Source organism: Astyanax mexicanus, chromosome 18 (genome assembly GCF_023375975.1).
Source record: "Astyanax mexicanus isolate ESR-SI-001 chromosome 18, AstMex3_surface, whole genome shotgun sequence".
Taxonomy (NCBI): Eukaryota; Metazoa; Chordata; class Actinopteri; order Characiformes; family Acestrorhamphidae; genus Astyanax; species Astyanax mexicanus.
In genome coordinates, this window is record NC_064425.1 from 43,636,465 (window position 1) to 43,655,792 (window position 19,328).

Here is a 19,328-nt window from a genome sequence, read left to right on the forward strand (position 1 = left end):
GCTTTAGCATGTCTGCACGCCTCTGCCATGTAGCGTACGCTGTATATCAAGATAGATATACAGATAATCAGCCCTCAGTTCCTGTATCGGCGCACCTCTACACTTAATGAGATATGATTGGGAGTAATTGAGTGTAATGTGAGTAGATGTGTTTGAAGGGATGTATCTCATGGGGGAGCCGGGAGGGTTAATGAAGTCAGGCCCGTGAAGATTGATGTGGGCTCAGCCGCCGCTCCGTCACTCCGTCACGCCGCCGCTCTGACACAGGTTTTATTGCGCTCGCTCCTGATGCTGCGCACGGTTACGCAGTTTTAGATTTGATGGCTAAATGATTGTGCTTTCAGCGTGTGTTTCCTTCCGGGGAGCTATTGTAGCGTTTCAATTTGCCGCCTTTAATATGGACGTCTCGCCGACGCTTTCATCTTAAAAAGAAACAGCTTCAAACAGCGGAAGGGGCTTCGGAGCGCCGCGCTCTGATCGGCTTTGACATCTGTTTTTTTGGGGAAAAATTACAAGCAGGATCGGGTTTAGAGTGTCAGCGGTGATCTGGCAGCTTATGTAAAATTTAACAACGGCTAAGGCCTTAAAAATCCATCAGCGCCGGCTCTCGTCAGAGCTTACTCGCGGGATTAGGTGTTCACACGTGTTCCCTTCAACTCAGACACATCCTGAGTCAGGTCTAATGTGGCTGATTGGCTTTAAAAGTTCTGCAAAGCGAAGGAAAGCAGAGAAAAGAGGGGAGGTAGCAAATCGCTGCATTGTGATTATCGGTTCTGAGCAAAGGTTTGAGCTTTCTCGTCAAAATATATATTAAAAGAACATGCAGGTACACCTACGCAGGTAATGCAACTACTACGTAAGAGTGCCTTTTATTCTCATAAGATTGTGATGCAACAGTGCATTGTGACATCATTGCATGTGTGATGCGACAATATAAAATGTATTGTAGCATCTTTATACTTTGAGGGAGCAAGAAACAATGCAGCAGTGCATTGTGGCCTCATGATATTGTAATGCAGTAAAATGAATTGCCATCATAGCTATTGTAATACAGTACTGTGCAGTAGCATCATGAAATTTTGCTGAAATAGTGCATTGTAGCATCATTAAATTGTGATGAATAATTGTATTGCGATATCATCACGATTTTGTGATGCAATGGTGCATTAAGGTATCATAATATTGTGAAGCATACTGTGGAGACATTATGAAATTGTGATGCAATAGTGCATTGAAGCATTATGAAATTGTGATGCAACAGCAGTGCATTGTGGCATCATGATGTTGTGATGCATTAGTGCATTGAGGCATCATGGCATCATGATGTGATGCAGTGCTGTATTGTGGCCTCATGATATTCTGAGGCAGCAGTGCATTAAGGCATCATGATTTTATAATGTGATAATGCATTGTAGCATCATTGTAGCATTGTGATGAATAAGTGTATTGTGATATCGTCACGATTTTGTGATGCAATGGTGCATTGAGGTATCATAATATTGTGCTGTAATAGTGCATTATACTTTGATACAATTGTGCATTGAGGCATCATGATATTGAAATGCAATAGTGCATTAAGGCATTAGGATATTGTGATGCAGTAGTGCATTAAGGCATCCTGATACTGTGATGCAATAGTGCATTAAGGCATTATGAAATTGTGATGCAGTAGTGCATTAAGGCATCGTGAATTTGTGATGCAATAAGTGCTTTGTGGGATCATGAAATTGGGTTGCAATAATGCATTGCAGCATCATGATTGTGATGAAATAGTGTAAAGTGGCATCATGATATTGTGATGCAGTAGTGCATTAAGACATCATGATTCTGTGATGCAATAGTGCATTGTGGCATCATGATGCAATGGTGTTCTGTGGCACTGTGATATTGTGATGCAATAGTGCATTGAGGCATCATGAAATTGTGATGCAATAGTGTAAAGTGGCATCATGATGCAATGGTGTTCTGTGGCACTGTGATATTGATGATGTAATAGTGCATTGAGGCATCATGAAATTGTGATGCAATAGTGTAAAGTGGCATCATGATGCAATAGTGTTCTGTGGCACTGTGATGCAATTGTGTACTGAGGCTTCATGAAATTGTGATGCAATAGTGCATTAAGGTATCATAATATTGTGCTGCAATTGTGCATTGAGGTATCATGATATTGAGATGCAATAGTACATTGAGGTGTTGTGATTTTGTGCAACAGCCGTGCATTGTGGCATCATGACATTGTGATGCAATAGTGTAAAGTGGCATCATGAATTTGTGATGCAATGGTGCATGGTGGCATCACTATTTTGTAATTGTTTATTGCGGCATCATGATATCATGATGCATTAGTACATTAAGGCATCATGATATCGTAATGCAATAGTGCATTATGGCATCACTATTTTGCGATGCAATAGTTAATTATGGCATCATAATATTGTGATGCAAGAGTGTACAGTGACATTGTGATATCTTGATGTAATAATGCATTTCGGTGTCCTGATATTGTGATTGTAATGAACACACAGAATAAAGGAAGAACGTTTGAAGAAGGCAGTAAGTTACATTTTTAATATGCAGTATTAAATATTAATTTGCTCTTTTACAGTTTAAAAAATAAGTAAAAACCAAAAAAAGACCCTAAAGCAACTGTTTGAGCAGCCTGCATGGTTAGTATTTATTAATACGCCCTTTGGCGAAGATCACAGCTTCTAAAACTTGTTTGAAAGATTTCTGCTTGTTTTTCGTTGTTTTTTTTTCTCCTGCAAAAGGCTTTTAATTCTAAGAAATTATTGGGCTGTGTTGCTGCTCTGCACTTCTGAAGTGCAAAAAAAAAAAAAAAAGCAGCAAATATTGTTCAGCACATCCAGGAACTCCTTCAAGATGCTGACTTTGGACTTGATAATAAAACACAGTGGATCAACAGCAGCAGATATCAGACATGTCTCTCTAAACCATCACTGATTGGTGGAAACTTCACACTAGACCTCGAGCAGTTTGGACTGTGTGTCTCTCCACTCTTCCTCCAGACTCTGATCCCTTGATTTCCTTTAAATGAAATGTAAAATTTACTGATGATCAGTGATGGTTTAATGGAGAGACATGTCTGTCATCTGCTGGTGTTGATCCACTGTGTTTTATTATCAAGTCTAAAGTCAGTGCAGTTTTGTTTTCCCTCTTTTATGGAGATGCAGATTTAATTTTCCAGCAGGACTTGGCTCACTGCCTTCACTGGCAAAATTACTATTTGATCTTATATAATATTCTAATTTTCTGAGACACTGATTTTTGGGTTTTCATTGGCTGTAAGCTTCATAATCATCAACAACAACAATAAAAGAAATAAACTCATAAAAATAGATCACTCTGTGTGTTTAATACATCTATATAATATATGAGTTTCACATTTTGAACTGAATTACTGAAATAAAGTAACTTTTCAATGTTATTCTGATTTTTTTAAATGCACTTGTATATTTTGCAGCCCTTTTGTGAAACAACAGTGCATTCTAACCTCTGAAACGTGTAGTAGCGAGTCTCTGAATCACTGTGCTGTTTATTCAGTATATGGCTGATGCTTTTTACTGCATCACAGGAATGTAGCAGATTCAGTGTGGGTGAATATCAGTGAACGATCTCTTAAGCTCATTTTAATGAGTAATGATGGGGAATGTAGATTGCTCTGTGCTCCGCTCGCCTGCATAAATGTAAATGATTATTATGGAATTTGGTCTATTTGACTGGGAATTTCTCTCTTACTCTCTATTACAAAACGTGTTAATATACACATATACAGAAGTTGGAGAATGAAACTGAAACACCTGGTTTTAGAGCACAATAATTAATTGTGGTGACGGACAGTTCTGGTGGAAACAGGAGAGTTGAGGTGTACATTGAATTTTGCCGTGATTTGATCAGCCGTGGTTTTATGTTTTTTGGATACAATCCGGGTTAGCACCCGAACATCCCTTTCAGACAGCTTCCTCTTACAGTGTCCACAGTTAATCCTGTTGGATGTGGTTGGTCCTTCTTGGTGGTATGCTGCTGACATTACCCTGGATACCGTGGCTCTTGATGCTGCATCACAAAGACTTGCTGTCTTGGTCACAGATGCTCCAGCAAGACGTGCACCAACAATTTGTCCTCTTTTGAACTCTGGTATGTCACAGATAAAACAGTTATAGTGTGCAGATTAACGAGACAATCCTTCCTTTTTCAAACTTTAGTCTTTTTATCAAAGTTGATCTTTGTCTCATCAGTCCATAATCACTTTCCAGGCTTTAGTCTCTGTACTTCTTGGTAATTTTTATTTTATTTATTTATTTATTTATTAGTTTTTGCAAAATCACTGGTGACTTTCTGGGGCTGTGAAGGTTAACAGCATATTGTCATATATATATATATATATATATATATATATATATATATATATATATATATATATATATATATATATATATATATATATATATATGTCCCTTCAGTTCTGTCCTGAAACAACCCCTCAGACAGCTCTGCAGCTTTATACTACGCTTTATGTTTTAAAGTGAAAGCAGTGGAAAGGTCGGCTCCGTATTTCTAATGAATCCAGGCGATACATTTAGATTTGGATCCAGCTAAAGGTTTAAAGCGAGTCGTGCTAATCGGTTTAAGCCAAAAAGCGTCGTTTTAAATCCTCGCTCAGCTTATATAATACCTCCGAGGAAAAAAGGGCTAATGTCAGCGAAACCAGTTTTATTATTTCATTGTCCTGCGCGCAAAGGCTGGCTGATTTAATTTAGGCCTCAGTTTTACCAGCATCCTGCGCGGAAATAGAAGGTCGAAAACGGAGCTAATCTTAACATTGGGTTTATGAATTTTAATCACGGGCACCGCTGGCGTGTTTGAAAGCGATTTTTCTCTTATTGCTCACGGAGCGATGATGATGATGTCTCTGCTTTAATTACGTCTTTATGTCTCTTTGTTCTGTTTCAGCTGAAGCGGACGTTCTCCAAAGATCCGCTCCTCTCCAAATACTACAACGCCTCCGTCATCACCGCCTTCAGGTACGCCAGATCCTCCCTGAAGCTCAGATTAAGCAGCAGCTCCTGTTTTACCGCAGGAGAACACAGCTAAACTCTAATTCAGTCGATGTTTGAGTAAAGTATTTGAATAAGGGATCATATAAGAGCTCTGACTGCTCTATTTTAATTTAATTCAGCATCACAGTAATAGAGTTAATTGCAGTATATGCAGTATATGTACTTTTAACTCTCCTATTATGTTCATTTGTCAGAACCAGCAGTGGTGTTCTCAGGTCATATTAACCCGCTGCATCTTTAATTATCCAAAAGATATCTAAAAAAAAATCTTAATAAGCAGTGTGAATATTTCAATACTAACTTCATTGCGTATTATTATCAATATAATTAATATTTAGTGCTATAGTGTTCCTTACCTCTAACATGTAATGGTTCAATTAGGATAATTCACTCCTTTTTCGGGGTAATGCTAATGCTCCAGCCTTAGTGCTGGAGAAATTTAGGAGAAATGTAAGCTTACTGTAAATAAACAGAAGCGCTTTACTCACCCAAATAAATCCAAATTTTCAGGAGAGAAATGTGTGTAGATTAACATCCAGCGCTCATTTTACTTTAAAAGAAAGATTTTTTTTATTTTGATTTTTTTAAGAATTGCTGTTTGGTTTATTTAGCTTAGCTTTACTTAACTTCACTTAGCTATTCCTCCACCAGCACCCAGTGACGCGACCTGCTGAATTAGAAGTTCCTTTTAGTGTCTCTTAAAATGCATATTGTGTATAAAACCATAAAGACCATAAATTAGACGTTCATTGTCAGTGTGCCTTATGATCCGGTGCGCCTTATGTTTGAATTTTACCAGTCAGGTATTAAGTAAAGCTAAGCTAAGTAAACAAAACTGTTGTAATAAAAAAAAATGGATGTTAATTTACTCAGATTTCTCTACTGAAAACCGGTTTATTTCGGTGAGTAAAGCGCTGCAGTAATTTACAGTAAGCTTAGATTCCCAAATTTCTCCAGCACTAAGGCTGAAGCATTAGCATTAGTGGCTAACCGTTCCTGCAGTACTAGCCAGGGTTAGGAGCAGACTACAAGCCGATAACATTCACCATCTGGATTGGGAAATAGCGAGTGCGGTTAGCAGGTAATGCTAATGCTACTCGTACTTTAACGTACGAGCTTTACTGCTCCTTAACTTAGTTAGCTACCCTCCCGCCTTACATCTACGCTTTTTATTTATTGTTACAGCCTGAAACTAGAGGTGTGCAAAAAAAAATCTTTAGTTTTAAAAGCTTAAATTGGCTTTTATATACAAACACTTAATCTGTTGTATGTGTCTCTTTGATCTGCAGTGATGAGCTGATCGCCTATCACTGGACAAGGTTTGTTGTTCCTCCAACCGAGCTGGAGATGCTCCCGATGCTGACGGAGGAGCGAGTGCTGGATGTGCTGCGTCGAGGAATCAGACAGGAGGGACGCAGCTTACAGTCCTTCACCATCACCGACATCACCGCCTCCCGTAACCCTCACTCTCAAATCTCAAATCTCTTTCATCTTTATTTTTATACAGTATAATCTGTAGTACTTTATACATTCTTATTATTTTATTATTTTAAGCACACTGTAGGTTCTTAAGTTCAAGTAATTATACTCAAAACTGGAACAGTATTAGCATTATCTTTCCTTGTTTAGAAGTGAGTATTATCAGCCAGCCAGCCAGCTAGCACTGCTGGACCAGCATAGGCATTAGCTGCTAACCACACTAAGCGCTAGCTCTTTCACTGTTTAAAGGCAAGTATATTGGCCTGTAGCCTGTTGCTAACCCCGGCTAGCACTGCTGGAGCAGCATTAGCATTAGCCGCCAGAGCACAAAGTGCTAGCGTTTTTGCCATTCAGCGGTGAATATTATCAGCCTGTAGCCTGCTGCAAACCCAAGCTAGCACTGCTGGAGCAGCATTAGCATTAGCTGCTAAGCTGCTAAGAAGGAAAACCTGGCGATATCCCAGTACCTTCCTAGTGTCTCATAATGCGCCTTATAATTCGGTGCGCCTAATAGTGTGAAAAATACATTATATAAATACATATAGAAGCAAAAAAAGAAGTAGAAGCAAACAAGAGATTTCAGCAAAATCCACCAAAAAATACCAGAAAATCCACAGAAGTAAAAGAAATTTAAGCAAAAATATATATTTTATATATACATATTTTTTGTTATGAATTTTTTAAATAAACTTTTTACTTTTCATCCTTAAAATGTTGTTTGCTGTTAAAAAAAATTGTGTGAAACAGTTAACTTCATAGATTTTATTTACGGTGTATATATATATAATATTTATTTATTTATTTATTTATTTATTTTTTATTACATTCAAGTGTTTGAACATGGAGAGACTGGGAAAAAAAAATTATGAATATTGTGGCCCCTTACCTTTTTTTATTTTTTATTATTTCCCCCCAAACTATGGCTTTAAACTGCGTAAAAACACATTTGTGTGTGTGTAGTACAGCACGCTGCAGCAGGTTGGGGGTGTGTGTGTGTGTGTGTGTGTGATGAAATGCATGATGGGGCTGTCGACTAAGCAGTTTCGCCGGCTACCCAACATCCACAAACATGCATTGAGAAAAGGTCAAAATGCATTTTTATTATTGATGTGCAGTTCTTTAGCCCCGGGGCTGAGGTTCAGTTAACTGAAGCAAAAAAAGGATTCTGTGTAAATCAGCAGAAATGGATTTCTGCTGCATGTATTTTACTCGCAGGAGTAACAAAGAGAGCCGGTGCCGTCGCACCGCTCTGCAGGCGTGAACAACAAGGCCTAATTTGATCCCGTATTTACTGAAACTCCTGCGATTATGGAGCTAACAGCATTAAAGACTTTTACGGTTTCATTATATATATATATACATATATATAAATATATATACTGTATAAGGTTTATCCCTATTTATTGCTCGAAACCTATTCTACTGGGTAATAATCCCTATAGGGAGAATCTGCCTCTGTCTAGAAAATCCTGCTTTTTGGCTTCATCTTCATGAAAGTTCAAAGCGTTAGCGTTTATTTCCAGCGCGCAAAGCTGTTAAAGGCCTAAGGGGGTGTAACTGCTGAGACGCGGCCAATATCGTCGCAGAATCTGGGGCAGTGTGATGCAATTCAGCTTCCACGACTTGATGGGGCTTTGCTTAGGCTTTATTTTGACAGTAAAATGTGTCAAATTCCAAAAAATAGAATAGAAAAATAGAATATGATTAAAAAGCGAATTTTATTCTGGTCAAAATGTGAAACTCATTATTTCTTTTAGTGCTGATGATTATGGCTTACAGCCAATAACATCCAAAAATCAGTGTCTCAGAAAATTAGAATATTATATAAGACCAGTTGGTACCATTTTAGCAGTATGGGCAGTGTGCCAAGTCCTGCTGGAAAATGAAATCTGATATAACGCAGAGGATCAACACCAGCAGATATCAGACATGTCTTTCCAAACCATCACTGGTTGGTGGAAACTTCACACTAGACCTCAAGCAGTTTGGACTGTGTGTCTCTCCACTCTTCATGCTTCCCTCTGCTACTGACAACTTTTATGGAGATGCGGATTTCATTTTCCAGCAGGACTTGGCACACTGCCCACACTGCACACAATACCAAAAGTTCCAGTTGGTCTTATATAATATTCTAATGTTCTAAGACACTGATTTTTGAGAGTATCCTCAAGTGCACTCACAAAGACCATCAAAAATGCTGTGATGATGAAACTGGCACTCATCATGACCGCCCCAAATAAAAAGGAAGACAAATGGTTACTGCTTTTGCACAGGATAACAGTGCAGGATAACATTTGTGATATCTATTTAAAAAAAAAAGAATGTAATACTAATATCCTTCTATTATCTCTCTCCATCTTTCTCTCTCTGTATCTCTCTCTCTCTGTATCTTTCTCTCTCTCCTTCTCCCTCTCTCTCTCAGTCACAGACCCCCGGATGGCCATCAACCCCAGAACCGGTGAGTAAAGCGTGTCCCATTTCAGTCTCCACTGCTCTGTAATTTTCCACCTGGCTCGGCAGCGTCGCTGTTGCCACTCACTGACTAATACCCCCCCCCCCCACCCCCCAAACCCTCCACCCTCTCCGTCCATCTCCACCTGCACAAACCAAACACTTTAAACCCCTTTTCAGATCAGTCTTTACAGCTGATTTTACTCACTCTCTCTCTTACTCACCTGATCTGAGAGTGTACAGTATTTATAAGACGAGGTTTAGTAGATGTTTACTAGCGCTAACACAACAACTGATGCATTGACTGGATGGATGGTAGAATTGGATTGGATGGGGGGTTTGGATAGAAGGATCGGATATAAGGATTGGATGGATGGATGGATGGATGGAAGGATTGGCTAGAAGGATCGGATTGGATGGGATGGGATGGGCTGGATTAGTTGAATGGATTGGATATAAGGATTGAATATAAGGATTGGATGGATGGATGGATGGATGGATGAAAGAATTGGATGGGATGGGCTGGATTAGTTGGATGGAGGGATTGGATGGATGGAAGAATTGGATTGGATGGGATGGGCTGGATTAGTTGAATGGATTGGATGGAAGGATTGGAAAAAAGGATTGGATGGATGGATGGATTGGATTGGATGGAAAGATTTGGATAGATGTATTGGATAAAAATGATTGGATAGAAGGGGTTGGATAAAAGGATTGCATGGAAGATTTGGATCAACGAATGAATGGCTGGATGGATTAATGGATTGGATAGAAGGATTGGATGAATGGATGGATGGATTGGATAGAAGTATTGAATGGATAAATGAATTAGATATAAGGATTGGATGAAAGGATTGGATTAAATAAGATGGCTGAATGGATTGAATAGAAGGATTGAATGGATGGATTGGATGGATCATGATTTTATCCATTAACTAAGTCACAATGTTATTATGAATAATAAAGTTATTATTATTATTTTTAAGAGATTAAGTTAAGTTTTAAGGAAGAAATAGTGTGATTAATCGTTATTTATTTATTTATTTATTTATTTTTGCTGATGGATAATAAAGCTGGCGATGAAACAGTGTTGAATTAATTGTCTGTATTTTAATGCTGTGTATTATTTAAGTTCCACTGTCCAATTCTACTCAATTCTTCCCCAGCTGGCTGTTTCTTCACTCTGGACGCTGATTCCAAAGTCAGTGTCTTCCAGTCTCCAGGATATCCAGCTAGTTACCCTCTCCACAGTCGCTGCCAGTGGCAGATCCGTGCCCCTAAAGACAGAGCTATCCTGGTCAAATTCCCCAAATTCTACGTGGAGGACGACTGTTCCAATAACTACGTGTTCATCTATAACTCCCTCAGCGCAGACGGATCTCAGGCCATCACTCAGTGAGTAGGACTTTTTAAATGATCATTTTATTTATTAAAAAAGAGTGGAACCAAATTCCTCCACAGAGTTTATTTTTTTTTTTATTTTTTTTTTTATTCAGACTCATTGGAGGGTTTTCCAGCATAAACGTCCTGTTTAAGATTATCCACAGCATCTCAATCAGACTTTGAATAGGCCAGTCCAAAACCTGCATTTAGTTTGGTTTTTAAGCCATTCAGAGGTGACAGGACTTGTTCGTGTGCTTAGGGTCATTGTCCTGCTGCAGAACCCAAGTACACCTGAGCTTGAGGTCACTACGGACAGATGGAACAAATTACAGAAGAATTTGTGGATGGATTTACAGATGGATGGATGGATGGTTGAACAGAACAAATTACAGATAGCTGGAACAATTCATGGATTGATGGATGGAATGATTTATAGTTAGATGGACAGATAGATGGAATGATGGATGGATAGATGGATGGACAGCAGATTATAGATAGATGTACCAAGGGTCATGAAAAAAAAATTACAGATGGATGGAAAAATGTATGGATAAATGGATTTACAGATAGATGGAATAATTACAGATAGATGGAACAGTTTACAGCTGGTTGGTCAGATGGATGGTTGAATAGATGGATTTATAGATAGATGGAACAATTTATGGATGGATGGAATTTACAGATTAATGGACGGAGATGTAAAAAATTGATTGATGGAACAATTTACAGATGGCTGGACCAATTTATGAATGGGTGATGGATGGACCGCAATTTACAGATAGATGATTGAGAGAGAAGGAAAAAAAATACAGATAGATTGAACAATTTACGGATGGATGAATGGGTGAATGAATGGATGGATGGAGGAATTTACAGATAGATGGACAAATAGCAGATGGATGGACGGATAGACAAACCAGATAGATTAGCAGATAGCAGATAGATTAAGACATTTTAGGGATGGATAAAAAAAATTATAGGTGGATGGACATAGATGGACAGATGGAACAATTTATGGATGTATGGATGGACAGATGGGTGAACAGAGCAATTTTCAGGTAAATGGACAGAGATAGAAAAAGAATAGATAGCTGGGACAATTTACTGATGCATGGATAGAATGATTTAGAGTTAGATTGAGAGATAGATGGATGGAACAATTTATGAATGGATGGATGGCAATTTACATGAAAAAAGTACAGTTTTTTTTTTTTTTTTTTTACACTATTTACCTTAAATAAGTTCTTGGTATGTGTATTAGTTACCAATATAATCCCTTAGGTTCATCTTTCCAAAATGTTTTTATGTATTTATTTATTATTGTTTTGTTTTTTGTTAAAATTTTTGATTAAAATGGGATGGGATGTTTGTAACGCTTCACCAGGTTTGATGTAAGACGTGTAGTTTTTTTTTTTTTCTGCTAACCTTGAAAGAAGTGAGCAGAGAAAATTCCAGCTGTTCCATATTTTTTTTCTTTTTATCCCATTACTTTAAAAACCTGTTCCCTGAATATCAAGGACAGCACGTCTGTTGTGTTCCTTCAGGGAGACGGACAAAGTGTTCATCTGTTTCTGAGGCCGTTTCTCTCCGCTTCTGTCCGGCGCTGGGTTTTTGTAGGTTTCTTCTGAGACCTTGCCGGAGATTGATTTGGCTTTTGAAGACCTCACTTTTGAAATCCATCAGCTGCGGCGGCAGCTGCCACCCGCCGTTACCCTAAGCTAGGTAGTCGCCAACCTTTGTGAAGGACGTTTTCGTCCACCTCCCTCTGCGCTTCACTTACTTATACTGCGATTGGAGCATTACCATAAGTCTGAACCCTGAGAAAAGGCTGAGGATGGGAGTTTGAGTGGGGCATTGAGGTGGCGGGCTGGGACGCGGTGGTGTTTGCTTTGTGAGAGCTGCGGTAATGCTGTTTATAATGAGATTATTCTTCTTCTTGGACATGTTTTATCTCTCTGTCTCGCTCTCCATGTTAAATTACATCCCTCGCTCTCTCTATCTATCTCTCTCTCTCTCTCTCTCTCTCTCTCTCTGTCTCTGAAATGTCTCTGCTTTAAATGACTTGTTTGGGTTTGAGTCTGATCCAGATAATTGTGTGAGAACAGGGTGGTTGAGGAAGTCAGGCACATACGATCATGGTTTGGTAAAAATACAAATATTATGCAGTGAAAGAAACAACAGTGCTCATCTAATCAACTAATCTAAGCTGTTAAATTATAGTTTAAAAGATGTTTGTCTGTAAACTGGTGTGCAATGTGCAGCTTGATTAAGGTCAGTTCCAGTGGTCTTTGCTATCGTAACCATGTGAAAAGTACACCTTGTGCAGCTTGAAATGCACAAAAGACTTGTACGAATGCTCTTAATTAATTGTGGATATCGTCGCTGTCCTATTAAAAACACCTAGCTCCATTTTTGTCAATTTTTAGTTTACTACATAATTTGAACAGACAAACTGTCCGTTACACTTTGCCAAAATTTCTTGATGAACAGACCAATAGAAACTCTGAAATAAACTCTTTTTACATTGACTTCCATTGAAAGTTTACAAAGTTTTTTTTATCTCTCCTGTAAAGTCGCTGTTTTTCATTGGACAGCGTCGATAATGTTGTGGGCGTAATGTAATGTGAAATAAACCAATTAGCACTGTGACGATTTGGCGGATTGCTATTTCAAAGGTGCAGCGCTTCTGTGTTTCTCAGCAGAGGAAACTGATTTCTCATTTATGCTTTAAGTCATACTTACCGGAAACCTCAGGGTTTCTTAGTGTAGCACTGCCGGGCAGCATTAGCCGCTAACCAAGACTAGCCTTAGTGAAAATCTGAAAATCGAAGATTACTTTAAATTACTTTAAACAGAATCGCTTTACTCACCGCAAAGTTTTCAGGAGAGGAATGTGCCTTATAATCTGGTGCACCTTATGTATTCATTAAAATTGACCAGAAAATAGATGTTTATTGATAGTGAACCTGATAATATAGTCCAAAAAATACGTTAGGTTACTTACAGAAACAGTAATGTTTGTGCACTTCTGCGTGTCCTTATGTGTGTGTTAAGAGTGTTGGTGTACAAGCATTGAGCGTTTACAGCATGCCCGTGTTGCCAAGATAGCAATTAACATCTGACTGTTGCCTGTTGTCAGGGTTTTAATCAGTCAGTGGTGCACCTGTGTTTTCTGCTGCCAAGATACAGCAGCAATGCACCAGAAATTTACCTGAACTCACTTCTCTTCCAGACCACCACACCCATCGGCATTTACGAGGCAGGTGCAAGCTGTGAAAACTGGCACTGTTGAGTGTAAGATAGCAATGAGCATCGCATTGATCTAGTTGACCTGGCTCTTGTGGATCTAAAGTGCGATTAATCGCAGTTAATCACAGAATATTGTTGTATTTAATCGGATTACGTTATTTTTGATTGAATGACACCACTAATATAAATATATGTATACTTTTTTTTGTTATTGACTGACAGGAAGTGTGGTCAGCGTCCACCCACTAATCCTCTGGAGGTGACCTCCTCAAGCAACATTATGCTCCTCAACCTCGTCACAGATGGTGAGATCCAGAGACCTGGATTCAAAGCAGAGTACAGCACTATTCCCACAACTACAGGTAATATTCAGTCACACCCGAGATCATATTTCACAGATAACATCTGTTATCTTCCTCTTCAAATAACCCCTCTTCCCCCTCTTATACAGAATCTTATTTCTCTTCTCATTCAAGAAATGCCCTACCTTTTCTCAGGAAATATGTCCTTTCATATATAGTCAAATTATATTCCCAAACTCTTCTCTGGTAATGGAGAATGGATAATGCACCATCTATCTCTTTTTTTACCCCCAGGTAAGATCATGTTCCTGTAATTACAAAATCACCACTAGATTAAAGTGTAATTCCACTATTCCACTATGGGCTAATGCCTCATCCTCCTGTAGGGTAATGTCCAATTTTGCTCTCAGATAAAGCCTCATTCTCCTGTAAATTAATTCTCTACCCCACATTTAAGGTAATGCTCTGTCCCTGTCTAAGATAATGGTTATGATAATGTTAATGATGCTCAATCCACCTTGTAGGAAATGTCACAAACTTCTGTAAGATTTCTCCTCTAAGACTTTTATGTAATGCACTTTCCTAATGTAAGGTAATACCCCATCTCATTTAGAGATAGTGACACATCCTTCTTTGTAGCAAAGCACCATCCTCCTTTAGGGTAATGCCCTACCCCAATCTGAGGCAAAGCCCCATCCTCCTGTTAGATAATGACCAATTCCAATCTGAGGCAAAGCCCCATTCTCCTGTTAGATAATGACCAATCCCAATCTTAGGCAAAGCCCCATCCTCCTGTTAGATAATGACCAATCCCAATCTGAGATAATGCCCCATCCTTCTGTTAGATAATGACCAATCCCAATCTGAGGCAAAGCCCCATCCTCCTGTTAGATAATGACCAATCCCAATCTTAGGCAAAGCCCCATCCTTCTGTTAGATAATGACCAATCCCAATCTGAGATAATGCCCCATTCTTCTGGTAGATAAAGCCCCATCCTTCTGTTAGATAATGACCAATCCCAATCTGAGATAATGCCCCATCCTTCTGTTAGATAATGACCAATTCCAATCTGAGGCAAAGCCCCATCCTCCTGTTAGATAATGACCAATCCCAATCTTAGGCAAAGCCCCATCCTTCTGTTAGATAATGACCAATCCCAATCTGAGATAATGCCCCATCCTTCTGTTAGATAATGACCAATCCCAATCTGAGAGAAAGCCCCATCCTTCTGTTAGATAAAGCCCCATCCTTCTGTTACATAATGACCAATCCCAATCTGAGGTAAAGCCCCATCCTTCTGTTAGATAATGACCAATCCCAATCTGAGGTAAAGCCCAATTCTTCTGTTAGATAATGTTTTATCCCAATCTGAGATAAAGCCCCATCCTTCTGTTAGATAAAGCCCCATCCTTCTGTTAGATAATGACCAATCCCAATCTGAGATAATGCCCCATCCTTCTGTTAGATAATGACCAATCCCAATCTGAGGTAAAGCCCCATCCTTCTGTTAGATAATGTTCTAACCCAATCTGAGATAATGCCCCATCCTTCTGTTAGATAATGCCCCATTCTTCTGTTACATAATGACCAATCCCAATCTGAGGTAAAGCCCCATCCTTCTGTTAGATAATGACCAATCCCAATCTGAGGTAAAGCCCCATCCTTCTGTTAGATAATGACCAATCTCAATCTAAGGTAAAGCCCCATCCTTCTGTTAGATAATGACCAATCCCAATCTGAGATAAAGCCTCATCCCCCTGTTATATAAGGTTTTATCCCAATCTGAAATAAAGCCCCATCCTTCTGTTAGATAATGCCCAATCCCAATCCAAGGTAATTCCCTATCCCGCTCTGAGGTAATGTCTCAGCATTCTGTTAGATAATGCTCCATCCCAATCTGAGGCTATGCCCCTTCTTTTTGTTGGGTAATGTTCTATCCCACTCTAAGATAAAGCCTCATCCCAAACTGAGGTAAAGCTCCTGCCTCCTGTTAGGTAATGCGCTGTCTCACTCTGAGGTAAAGTCCATCCTCTTACCAAGTCCTCGTCAACCTCCCACCTCCTTCCCTGACAGTGATTTATGCCCCATCCTTCTCCTCAGGCATGAAAAAAAAAAGCTCTCTAATATACAAATACACACAGAATTTGTTTGTGTGCTCTCAGAATCACCCTTAAATATGATAATCAGTGGTACTTAATAAAAACAAGAGCAGCATTAAGAGTTTAAGGTTTTTTTTTTGTTTTTTTTTTTGCACCGGTTGCTTTGTTTCGGCTCTGTAATTTTGCATTGCTAAAATTCCCGCCTCAGTGATCTTGGCGGCTGAGTGAAGGCTGCTCCCACGCAGTTTCACTGTCCTCACTTTATTATTCACTACCTGTTGGAGCAGCCTACGCTCGTGTTGAGGCATGCTTTGACTGACAGAATGAGTCTGTTTGGATGTTAGATTGGATTCTGACATTGATTTTAACATGTTCTGAAGTTGTTTTGCAAGTAGTCAATTATGTTTATATGAATACATGATTGATTTATTTGTGTCTTACTTTTAAATGCTTTCTCATAATCAAGTTTACAAAATTTACAAGATAAATAATGGACGCTAAAAGCAGGGCAGGTCTGAAAGTTGTGTATGATGTTTGTGTGCGTGTGTAGGCCAGACGTGTGGAGGCGTTCTGACGAACCAAAGTGGAAACATCAGCTCTCCTCGTTACCCAAGCTTCTACCCGCCTTCAGTGGACTGTTCCTGGACCATAAAAGTAACTATATCCATACATCCATCTATCCATCCATCCATCCATCCATCCATCCCTGCTACTGTGCTGTGCTTATATATATATATATATATATATATATATATATATATACACATGGACCAAATGTTGGTTCCCCTCGGTTAATGAAAGAAAAACCTGCAATGGTCACAGAAATAACTTGAATCCTACAAAAGTAATAATAAATGATGGTACTCTTAAGTTATATATTATTAATAATAACATGCTCAATAGGATTAAGGTCAGGGCTCATAGAAAACCACTTCATAATACGCAAATGGTTTCCTGTTTTCAGCCATTCTTGTGTGTCTTTAGCTGTATGTTTTGGGTCATTGTCCTGTTGCAAGATCCATGATCTACGACTGAGTTCGAGACATATTTTCTGACACTTGGCAGCACATTTCTCTCTAGAATCCTCTCTTGATAGTCTTGAGATTTTATTGGACACTGCACAGATTCTAGAACATAACAGAGCAGCCTCCACCACGTTTCACAGAAGAGACAGTAGGGTGTCTTTCCCAGACTGCTTCATGTTTCAGCTCTTTCCAAAGATGCTCAATAGAATTTAGGTCAGGGATCATAGAAAACCACTTAAGAATAATCCAATGTTTTCCTCTCAGCCATTTGTGGAGGTTTCTAGCTGTATGTTTTGGGTCATTGTCCTGTTGCAAGATCCATGATCTACGACTGAGTTCGAGACATATTTTCTGACACTTGGCAGCATATTTCTCTCTAGAATCCTCTCTTGATAGTCTTGAGATTTTATTGGACACTGCACAGATTTAAGACACCCTGTGCCAGAAGCAGCAAAGCAGCTCTAGAACATAACAGAGCAGCCTCCACCATGTTTCACAGAAGAGACAGTAGGGTGTCTTTCCAAGACTGCTCCATGTTTCAGCTCTTTCCAAAGATGCTCAATATGATTTAGCTCAGGGCTCATAGAAAACCACTCAAGAATAGTCCAGTGTTTTCCTCTCAGCCATGCTCGGGTGTTTTTATCTATGCGTTTTGGGTCATTGTCCTGTTGCAAGACCCATGACCTGCAACTGAGATCAAGCTTTCTGACACTGAGCAGCACATTTCTCTCTAGAATCCTCTCTTGACAGTCTTGAGATTTCATTGTACCCTACACAGATTCTAGAACATAACAGAGCAGCCTCCACCATGTTTCAAAGGAGGGACAGTAGTTTTATTTACTTGATATGCTTCGTTTTTCAGTCTGTAAACATAGAGCTGATATGTTTTTTTTTTTAATATATATAAAGTTTCCTCTGTTCATAGGTCAACTTGTAGTTTGGCAAATTTCAAGCTTTTTTTTATTTTATTTGATTTCTTTTTATGCTTTGTTTTAAACAATGGCGTCCTCCTTGGTCGTCTCCCATTAAATCCACTATTCTTGTTTAATAAGTTTACTTCTCGAAATAACTCTGGTGAATCACAGTTAAACAGTTCAAAATCACATTTCAAGGTTTTGATTTATTGTATTCATTTATTATTACTTTTGTTTTAATAGTTTTAATTACTCAAGTTGTTTCTGTGACCATTGTGGGTTTTTCATTCAATAATCAAAGGGGTACCAACAATTTTGTCCTCTTGTGTATTATCTGTTTACTGTTTATTTTTGCAGACTGACATAAATAACAGGAGGATGGGGCTAGTATAATAATCATAACCCCCCCCACTGTGCTGTACACCATGACATACCTGGAAATCATGTACCACAGTATTTACATCCACAAGGCCTCACTCCAACTCCGAATTAGTTGGCGAATTTGTCTATTTTTTAGCGTTTCCCCCCCTGTTTGGTTTGTTTTCACACAGGCACAAATCTAAACTCGACCAAATGCACCCCAACAAACCACACGAGCACATTGGCTCCTCTGATTGGTCAGAACTGTCTGGCATGGGAGTAAAAAGATAAATATAGCTTGTATAGCTTGTAATCATCTGGCTAATAAATCTGATTTAACTGCACCTGAAAAGCAGTTTAGCTCAAACTTCAGGAGTATTATATCTAATAGTTGGGTCAGATCGATACTGGATCCCGCTCTCACCACAAACAAGCCGTTGCGGAGTTTTTTTGTAAGCAGACCAGATTTAATTTTAAATATGGCCTTGTGAAAATGATTGGTTTTTGGTAAATAATGGTAAAAAATATAGGACATGGACTTTTTAATGAATGCTCTTAAATTTTATATATTTTTTTAGGTTCCTGTCGGCATGAAGGTCCGGGTGAAGTTCACCATGTTCCGAATGAAGGAGCCTCAAGTGAACATACGCGTCTGCAACAAGGACTATGTGGAGATTTTCGGCGTTAAGTATGAAAAAGCTTCATTTAATAATTAGCGTCTAATTTACATTTACTTACTGTTTATACTAACACCTCTCTGTCCTGTCTTTCTCTTTCTCTGTCTGCCAGCCTGTCTGTCTGTAGGTCTGTCTATCTCTCTCTCTTTCTCTCTCTTTCTCACTCTCCGTCTGTCTTTTTCTTTCTCGGTCTCTTTTTCTGTCTGTCTCTCTCTGTCTGTCTCTCTCTGTCATTCTGTCCTCTGTCTTTTTCTCTCGCTGTATCTCTCTCTCTCTGTCTTTCGCTTTCTCTGTCGCTTTCTCTATC

General features: G+C 39.0%; 1 protein-coding gene across 1 annotated transcript in view; it reads left to right on the forward strand.

Annotated features, from left to right (window-relative positions):
* The window catches only part of st14 (ST14 transmembrane serine protease matriptase), a 69,174-nt gene that overhangs the window by 26,455 nt on the left and 23,391 nt on the right, over positions 1–19,328 (forward strand). The window contains exons 4-10 of the mRNA XM_049467461.1: positions 4,975–5,045; positions 6,371–6,537; positions 8,983–9,018; positions 10,178–10,406; positions 13,866–14,005; positions 16,596–16,699; positions 18,923–19,032. Coding sequence (XP_049323418.1) covers positions 4,975–5,045; positions 6,371–6,537; positions 8,983–9,018; positions 10,178–10,406; positions 13,866–14,005; positions 16,596–16,699; positions 18,923–19,032 — 857 coding nt within the window. The remainder of the gene's footprint in view (positions 1–4,974; positions 5,046–6,370; positions 6,538–8,982; positions 9,019–10,177; positions 10,407–13,865; positions 14,006–16,595; positions 16,700–18,922; positions 19,033–19,328) is intronic.